General features: G+C 28.5%; 1 protein-coding gene across 1 annotated transcript; it reads left to right on the forward strand.

The window, feature by feature from the left end:
• The first annotated feature begins 7,138 nt into the window (after nt 1-7,138).
• Nucleotides 7,139-8,994, forward strand: LOC114192660 (transcription factor APG). Its single transcript, XM_028082434.1, has 5 exons — nt 7,139-7,301; nt 7,413-7,936; nt 8,047-8,112; nt 8,212-8,277; nt 8,351-8,994. The coding sequence occupies exons 2-5, from the start codon at nt 7,613-7,615 to the stop codon at nt 8,693-8,695; spliced, it is 801 nt and encodes a 266-aa protein (XP_027938235.1). The 5' UTR covers nt 7,139-7,301; nt 7,413-7,612; the 3' UTR covers nt 8,696-8,994.
• Nucleotides 8,995-10,327: the final 1,333 nt, after the last annotated feature.

Consider the following 10,327-nt stretch of genomic DNA (forward strand, 5'->3'; position numbering starts at 1 on the left):
TTATATTACATGTATATGTGTAAATATATATATATATATATATATATATAAAAGTATATTTTATTTATATGTATATATACTATATTATATTATATTATATTATATTATATTATATTATATTTTATGTGTAAATATATTATTTATTTATATATATTTTTTAGATTATTTAATAAATTATAAATAGTTTAGTAATTTAAGCGGGGACGGGTATTTGGGCGGGTATATATATATCTCCATCTCATCCCTATCCCCAGTTGAAAATTTCGGGTATTACCCATACCCATACCCATACCCAGTCAAAGCGGGGATTCCCCGTCAAAACGGGGACGGGTTCGGGTGATACCCACGGGCACGAGTTTATTTGTCATCTCTAATCATAATCAATTTACAGTCTTCCAGATAAAGTACAGAAATTACTCGTGATGAAATTTATTCGAATATTTTCTCATATAAGTTATATGGCTTTTACTTGATAATTGTCAACATAAAATCTCAATGACTCAATAATTTTTTGTAATATGGTTCCCATGAATATATTTTTTGTAATTAAATTTTATTATTATTATTATTATTATTATTATTATTATTGCTGTTGCACTTTCTTAACAATAATACAATTATAGTGAATTACTAAAAAATAATAATAAATTTACAATTTAGTTATAATGATAAATGAGTTTTATTTTTACTTATCTATAAATTAATGCTTCGAAAACCTTTTTTTTAGAAAATATCTTCTCTAACTATGATGAGTTTGTATAGTATGTCACCGCTTTAAAAATATCAAAATAGTTTCTAAACCAAAATTCCTCTTTCTTGTTGGGTAAAATTAAAATTCCTCTATTTGAAATAATTAATGAATTTTTGAGAAATAATACGCAAATAAATCCGGTACATCTGGTGTTCAGAATTGGACTAAAAAAATTATAAATTTATAAATTTTAGTAGGATCAAAAATGGATTCGACCCATTAAAAATTCAGTTTACTCAAGTTGAATTCCTAGTGATTTAAGTTGACTTATCCATCTATAAATTTTAAATATAAAACTATATTAAAAAATAAAAATTTTAAATGTTTTTCTCTCTAATTCTTGTTGATTCGAAGCAGAGAGACAACATCATTTGTTCCTCCTCTCTTATTCCATTGTATTTGGTTTGTATTAAAGTTTACTTAGATTTTAATCATAATTATAATATAACTTTTATTGAAATGAAGAAAACAAATTGTAATTTTTTTAATTAAAGCAACATATTTAACCCACTAATCCATGATGGACCGGATCAGATTCAAATTTTTTAAGCTTACTAATAGGAATCAGGTTAAGTTAGCTCACTAAATAATTAATTAATAGTGAGTTAAATCGAATCATATGACTATTTTAACAAATTTGTATTCAATTACAAAACAAGTTGTGATGGTTTACCAAGTTAATGGTTGGGATGTATGAATATCTATGGATAACAAAAAAAATTTCATGCATTAAGAGATTTGCTGATTCATTTAAAGAATTAGTAATGCATCACACCCTCTTGTTATATATATATATATATATATATATATATATATATATATATATATATATATATATATATATATATATATATATATATATATATATATAAAGTTGTTTTTAACTTAACCAAAGTTGTTAGGACAGTGAAAGTTTATAAAATCATAAATTTTGGAATTGTAACAAGATGGTAGTTTTTATCTTTTACAATGTAGGTGTAGGTCGGTGTCATCCCGACCCAACCAGGATGCATACATGGCCGGCATCATCCCGACCCAGGTAGTGGTTGGCCACATCTCGGTCTGGTGGGGAATGTTGAAGGGTAGTCTCTTTGCAACCCAATTAAGCACAACAGTCCAATAAAACACAGCGGTCCAACAAAGCACCATAAGGGCATTGGCAAGGCAAGAAGCCCAGGTATATCTCAACCCATTTGGCCGTGTATATCCTGGCCTAAATTGTGATGGATGGAAAAAGGGGACTGATTTGCAGAGGTACAAAGGAGCAACGCATAATCTCATTAAATAAGGCAAGAGCTTATCCTTTACAAGGTACACACGAGCAATCTAAGTCAATAAAGAAAGAGCTTATCCTTTACAAGGTACAAACGAGTAATCTCAGTCAATAAGGAAAGAGCTTATCCTTGACAATATGCAAACGAGTAATCTCAATCAATAAGGAAAGAACTAATGCGTGCAATCTTAGTGAGAAAGGAAAGAGTTGATAATATGAACGGCCCGCAAATAATAATAACAGGTCTACCAAGTGAACATTATAAATTGGGGTCTAGTAACAAAGAGGTGTGCTTTTCTCACTTTGCTACATACTCTCATATCGAATCACTATTTGACTTGAGCGTCAAAGTGCCTGCAGGTACCCCACCCTCAGGGTTCACGTAGTGAGCAGATCCAGGAAGAGTCCGAAGAGAAACAGAAGGAAGATCGACACAAAGAATTTTTAAGATTGTCTAGTTCCATACTAAACAGTACCAATTAGGTACATACAATAAAAATATTATTTTTAACATAAAATCAATTTTTATGTTAATATTTTATTAACATAAAAATTGATTTTAATCGGTTGTATTCTGGCTTATATTAATTTTAATTAAAGTATAGATTTTATTTCAACTAAATACATATATATTCACCTTGTGTAGAGGTGCCGCAGCGAAAAAATAAAAAATAAAAATTAATGTGATTTCACAATTTTCTTAGAAGATCATATTAATTTTAGGTTAAAATACATTTTTTGTCTCAATTTTCGTCATTTTTTTTTTAAATAAGTCCTAATTTTGGTTTTGTGTTCAAATAAGTCCTAATTTTCGTCAATTTTGTTCAATGGGTCATTTTTTGCTAACACCGTTTAAATCATTAACGGCCATGAACAACGACTGCCACGTGTCACTTTGTGGTTTTTTTAAATTTTTAAATTTTTAATTTTTTTAAGAATTTTTTAAATGTACACGTGCCAACCAAGGAGCGTGCCACGTGTCACTTCATGATTTTTTTGAATTTTTTATTATATTTTTTTGAATTTTTTTGAATTTTTTAAAATGTCCACGTGTTAACCCAGTAGTGTGCCACGTGTCAAAGTCAATATTCTATATTCAATTAGATCCTTATATTTGTTATTTTTGTTCAATTAAGTCCCAATTTTTTTAACATTGACCAATTTGGTCCCTATCGAAGATGTGACCAAATTTAAGTTTTATATCAAAGTTATAATGATGTGAATTTTAATATATTATATAAAAATATTTAATAAAAAATGTGAATTTTAATATAAAAATTAAATTTGGTTTTAATTTGGAGAGGGACCAAATTGGTTAATGTTAACAAAAATTGGAACCTAATTGAACAAAAATAACAAATATAGGGATCAAATTGAATTTAGAACATTGACTATGACACGTGGCACGCTACGGGGTTGACACGGGACATTTTAAAAAAATTTAAGAAAATTTAAAATATATTTAAAAAAAATTCAAAAAAAACCATGAAGTGATGCGTGACACACTTAGGTTGACACGTGAACATTTAAAAAAAATAAAAAACTTTAAAAAACTTTAAAAAAAATAAAAATTCAAAAAAACCATGAAGTAACACGTGGCAGTTACTGTTCATGACCGTTAATGATTTTAACGGTGTTAGAAAAAAAGGACTCAATTGAACAAAATTGACGAAAATTGAGACCTATTTGAACATAAAACCAAAATTGTGACTTACTTGAAAATACTTGACGAAAATTGGGAAAAAAAGGTATTTTAACCTTAATTTTATTATGTTACGATTATGTGTAAAATTTAACATGTAATAATTATTATGTAAAATCGTAGGATTTTATTATTTTATTATTTAAATATCAATCGATTTTATCTGGAATGGTTGTAGCACCATTACTTAATTCAGTTGACGTAATTTTCTTTGCATTTTATTTTGGTTCCACTATAAAAAATGGTGAAAAAATATAAATAGGTTATTTATGTTAAAAAATAGGTATCACATTATATTTTCAATATAAACATTATGAGCACGTCGTGACATGGTAATCTTAACTCAAGTGACGATGATTAAGTAATTTGGATCACTGTTCTAATTCATGTTTCTTGATTAATTCTTGTATTATTCTTAATAATTTATTTTTTTACATTTACATTTTAAATTTATTTGGTTTATCGCCACTCTACATTTTCAATTTCTCAAACATTTTTCTTCAATCCATCTGCATCTTAACCACTCTCATTCACATCATTAAAAGCAAATTTTGATTTCAATATTCCAAGCTTTCTAAATCCCAATTATTAAAATGAATTCTTAATTTACACTCACATAAAAAACTCAATTCATTGATATCGATATATTTTGTAAAATTAGTCCAAATTATAAATAGTTTATACATAAACTTTTATTAATTTGAAATCTTAAATTAAAATATCTTAATTTATATTGAAAAAATAATTTGTTTCTAGTCATATTACAAAAATTCACATTAAATTTATTTAGTTCACGGAGACATACTTCAACAAGTATTGAATCAAATTCTCGAGAAACAATCACACACTATTTTTTTTTTCCGAAATTAAAGTCTTTTAAGATTTGATTTACTATAAGACCTAAATTAAAAACAGTATCACAAACGTAATAAAAAAAAAATGAATATCGGCCAATTGATTTAACCTCATTCTAATACTATCTTTGTTTTAAACATATAAATATATATAATAAAAGTTGAAAAAACTAGACAACAAATTATGTAACATAAAAAGAAATTTCGTCATGCAACTTTCTCCTCTTGTATGTGAAGAAGAGTAGTAAAAGTGTGTTTTACTTAACTTTTATAATTATTTATTCTTAAAAACTAAATTTATAATTAATTAAACAAATAAATCTAAATAATTAAAATCAAATAAAATATAATAAATAAATAAAAAATACATAGATAATAATAATATAAATTACAATAAATTAAATAAATTTTTCTTTTATTTCTCATTATTTTCCATTTAAATTTACTTATTTTCACTTCCACAACCTATTATTCAATTCAAACATAAGCTAAAAGAAGTAAACTAAAACACAAGTTGACTTCAATAATTGTCACCTTCTCTGATTTGTTACTGAGGTGTTTACTATAATTGTCTGTATTAAGTTTTTTTTAAGTCTTTCATTTTTTATTTTATTCTATTAATTAAGTTGTTGACTTTCTTAATTATAGTTTAATTTAATTACTCTTACTTGTATCATGGTGTTAGAAGGTAGGATTGGAGAGAGAGAGAGTCCTGACTGACACCACAAATAAAGTACAGACAATGAGACGTTGGGACACGTGAATCCAGTGTGATTACCACGTGAATCCAACCTTCTCTCTAAATTAAAATAAATGAGTAATGACAAATATACTATACACTTTTATTTTATATATATTTATTAAAATTATTTATTTATTGTTTTATCGCATCATATATTTTATAAATTTATTATTCTCATATATCAATTATTAATTACTGTTTTGGATATACATAAATCATCTTTTATATATATATATATATATATATATATATAATAATCCGAATTCTTATTTAGGAGTTTTTTTTTTTATTTCAAGGTCTTTTTAACTTCGAATATGTAAAAATGGGTCTGTTCAAATTTTTTTCGTAAAACAGGAGTAAGTCGTTAGGATGGAGGGCGATATTACAATTGAAGTCGTCCTCTACTCTGTCGATTTCTTTTTTATTTTTTTCAAAAAATGAAGTAATCATCTTAGAAACCGGTTTCTAATAATTGTAAAAGTGAAGTCATTCTTATACGTGACAACTTTATTTTTTTTAATTTTAATATTTCCAAAATTCCAAAATATAGGTTTAATCCATAGTAGACCAAGAAAACAAACTGTAGTAAAGATTGTCACTCTCGATGAATATATAGAATGACAATATATTAAAAAAACATTAAACTTTTGACTATAGAATATTTATGTAAAAATATAATTATTTTCAACTTTTTTTTCTCTTCTTCACTTCTCTGACTAATCAAATAAATCAATAATGAAATTGTATGGTATTACTCATGAGTCACTAAGTGACACCAACATCCTAATTAACTGAAGTAGTAATGAAATGTAAAGACATCATTGCAGTGTTATGAGTGAAGTTGTTATGTTCTAGGATGACTTCACTTGTAATGTCGTCTTCTACCATGATGACTTGTTCCCACTTTACAAAAGAAATAAAAATTAATGGACCACTTTTATAAATTCAAGGTCGAAAAATTCTAAAGTACAAAAAAGTCTATCTAGAAAGGAAGATTACCACCTTTTCTTCCTAAGTCTTCCTTCCGACCAGATTCCTTAGTAATAAAATGTTAAATTTATAAAAAATAATAATAATAAATAATATTCCAAAACCACTTATGTGGACAAGATGTGACACCACTTGAATTTCACAATAATATTTTGACTATTCAATTTTAACAACTTTCTTTTACAACATAATATGTCATCTTTTAAGTGATTTTGAAATATTAAGAATAAGAAAATGGAGAACCATTTAGAAGATGCCACCTAAGATTATAAGAGAAAGTTGTTAAAGTTTAGTAGTCAAAAAATCATTTTCCAGAAATTATATAACAAGGCTTCTTTTGGGTTATGCAGACTTGAGTTGAAGTTGCTTATTTGGCTTGTGCTTAATCCATTGATTAAGATTTTCCAAATTTTTTATGGTTTTTTTTAGGGATGATTAGGATACGATTATATAAATATGATTTGAGTATGATTGAAATTATATACATGAAATTGAAATTATTTTCGACTCAAAACAAATAAATTTATGAATTTTTTTATATGATGTTCAACATCATCATTTTATTTTTAACTAGTGTGGAACATAGACTCTCCCACCTTAGATTCCAACAATTTTCTCGTACTTGCTACCCAACGAATTGGCAATGGTACACTTCATTCCCTTCACCACAAAAATATCTCTCAATCCAATCCATTGCTGCCTAACTCCCATAATGTATGACAGAAGTTTGTGGACAAGATGTGACACCACTTCAATTTCACATTGCTAATAAGAAGAACAACTATACTTATATTATTAATTCATTTCACAATTAATCTTAGCCATATCTTGATTTTCATCACTTCCACTCTTTCTTCGTTTCAATACTACTCTATGATACCTTCTTTATGGTCTAAAAGAAAGAAATTTAGTTAGTATTGTTGCAGTGCTAACAATTATTATTAGCCAAGATAATACTATATTATGCTTGATTCCTATCTAGATTCCATGTAAGTTAAGGCTTTTGATTTTATTCTCTTTTTATATTCATGCACTTTCTGTCTTTCTTTCTTTTCTTTTCCTTTTTTCGGTTTATAGCTAAAGTGTGTGATTTGTTCCAGTTATGGTAAATGTCCCCTTGAACTGACATGGGAAAATTCTCGGCAGAAAAAAGGTTCATCACCTCCCTCGTCTGAAAATTCAATAAAAGCAATTCAATGCAAAAAGTGCAAGGTTGAGTTCACCGTAGTCGCTCCTGGACAATTTACAACCAAATTCTCGTCAAAGTTCTTGTCTTCGTCTTCCTTCAGAACGAGCACACATGATTCAAAGTGATGAGTTTGCAAAGGCTGCTTCTAGCAGCAAAGGTTCTCAGCATTCCTCAGTCATAAACTCATGTAATTTGACTTCTGATGCATCAAATTTCGTTCCTGATGAGCAATCTCCAGCTGATGAAGCCTTGTTAGAATCTTCTTCCCTATGCTCCCTTGGAGCCTCAAATAACAGAAACATCTGTAGTAGGAAACATGATGACATCGATGACTCGGTTCAGAATAACGAAGAAATAGTAAAGAAAAAGGCTGCTAGGGAAGGCACTGGAGTGAAGAGAAGTAGGAATGCAGAAGTTCATAATTTGTGTGAAAGGGTGAGGGACATACACATTGGTGATGTGATGACAAGAAACAGTTTAAGAAATTATGAGCTTGGAGATTATTACACTCTTCAATAACATCTTACTTTTGTTGATGTTTGCAGAAAAGAAGAGACAAGATCAACAAGAGGATGCGTATATTGAAGGACCTCATACCCAACTGCAACAAGGTTTGGACTTTGGATTCATACAGTTCCCCCCCTCTCCTTTTCTGAAAATTTTGCTTGTTTTAATTCCTTATACGCTGTTGTGTCCTTTTTGTATCTTAGAATGACAAAGCTTCAATGCTTGATGATGCCATTGAATATCTCAAGACCCTCAAGCTTCAGTTACAGGTATACCTTTTAAGTGTTTTACGTGTATCAAATTAGTTTGTTTCCTTGTGTTAAGGTTAGTTTTGTGATGCAGATTATGACAATGGGTGGTGGATTTTGCATGCCTTTTATGATGTTACCTAATGCTGCTCATTGCATGATGAACGCACCCCATTTGCAGCATTTGCAGCAGTCAGGCACAACCTTCCCTTGCAATCTGCCTCAGTTCCCTATCACACCTTTGCCTGCAATCACTGACAACAGAGTTCACATGTTTCGTTTCACGCCCATTTCTCATGCACCACCGTTCATTCCAATGGCTCAAAACCCTTCCCAGTTAACTACTCTATTGGCCTCACTCTCCAACAACTCATATCTTAATGGACAAGCTGAACTTGCAATAAAACAACCACTGAAGCAGGTTTTCCCTCACCACTAGCCATTAATTTGTACCCTAGAGATAAAGATAAACATGACCATGTTCAACACTGCACTCTGACTTACCAGTTGGATAGAGATCAGAAAGTATAACGATATATAAGGATTTCATTACCTTGAAAGTGGTTTCAATCTCTTACAAGATTGATATCAAGTCTTATTTGTGTTGTATTTCCTTAGTAAATCCTTAACATTTATTGCTTTGAAGCACCGATGGAAGTAGCCATTTTGTTCTTAACTTTTTGATCTTGGTCTTACTCAGTTTGATGCTGGTATAAATATAAGGTTTTTAGTGGTGTTGTATCTGGTAATATAGTATAAATTATTAATCCTCAAATAATACACTGTGATTGAGTTTACCGTCGATTTTTCTTTACTTTTTGGATAGTCCTAATCCAAAGTAAATCAAATTTAAGAGATATGAGAAACATGAAAACACCAAAATGATAGATTGACATTTGTAGTCTTAAGAAGACATGCATTCGAAGAGAAAGAAAATCTAATTCAATGTTACAGTTTCTTCCAAAGACAAATAAATAAATCATAAATAATCCAACTTGGAATCGTGTATGCTCTTTTGGGTTGTGTTACACTGGAATCAGTAAATTGGGCTCATAGGCCTGTCAGTTTTGGCAGTTACTTCATGCACCCACTCTTATTCCGATTTTTTTTTTTTCAAAAACTTTAATAGATACAGGAAAAAAATTGATTAGACGCAAGAAGTAACACCCGTCAGTTTTTTCATGATATAGACAACATCTTTTCTCATAATCTGGGACCAAAATTATGCTTACCATAAAAGAATTCAATTATTAATAATTTTTTGTGCATAATTTAAAACGAAATGAATAATTATATATATCGGATAGACTTTATTTGTATTTTTTTTCGTTATAATTTTAACAGTTCATATCAATAGTGATTAATTTTTTATTTAAATCAATTTTATGAAATATTAATCAATACATTGTGCCAGTGTATTTTTAAAATAAACTTTTATTAATAGTTTCTATAAATAATTAACTACTAAAATGTTTTTTTCTCAAGGTAGATTTGACTAAAATATTTTAAGTCGTTTGAACTTTATGTATACGAAAAATACGATCAAAGTTCATTGAGCTTTTCAATAAAAATTAATTTAGTGAAGTGGACGAATATTTCAGGCTAATATACGTAGTGACCTTAAATAAATAATTGTAGCTAGAACTGTACATTAATTTAATATATTATCCATCCAAGTTATTTCGAAAATGTTTTTATCACCTTAGAAAAACTGATTTTATTTATTTATTTAGTATCGCTTGATAAAAGAAGTAGTCTTTAAAATTTACAATATATATATTTTTTGCAGAATTAGGCTTGCAGCCCAACTGTACAGTAAAAAAATGGCTTAGTGTTCTGGAAATTTTAACCGCACCCTTAATAGCACTAAGTACACATCCATCATTAAAAAAGTGTAAATTTTGATATTTCCTTCCCTCTCTTACTCACACGCCTTGTACCTATTTTTTGTTCTTCACAAGATGATAATTCTTTTTTGGTTGAAATCCATGTGAAAAATAAGTCTTTTGTACCATTTTCCACATTATTGATTTTAAAAAAAATTGTTTATGCAAAGTGTCATAGATTGTTT

The sequence above is a fragment of the Vigna unguiculata genome, chromosome 7 (genome assembly GCF_004118075.2).
Source record: "Vigna unguiculata cultivar IT97K-499-35 chromosome 7, ASM411807v1, whole genome shotgun sequence".
NCBI classification, from domain to species: domain Eukaryota; kingdom Viridiplantae; phylum Streptophyta; class Magnoliopsida; order Fabales; family Fabaceae; genus Vigna; species Vigna unguiculata.

Excerpts from the sequence above, each read along its gene's own strand:
- LOC114192660 (XM_028082434.1), top strand. The coding sequence starts at position 7,613 with ATGATTCAAAGTGATGAGTTTGCAAAGGCTGCTTCTAGCAGCAAAGGT. Across the intron at positions 8,113-8,211 it reads TCATACCCAACTGCAACAAG|AATGACAAAGCTTCAATGCT; the intron begins GTTTGGACTTTG and ends TTTGTATCTTAG. Across the intron at positions 8,278-8,350 it reads CCCTCAAGCTTCAGTTACAG|ATTATGACAATGGGTGGTGG; the intron begins GTATACCTTTTA and ends TTTGTGATGCAG.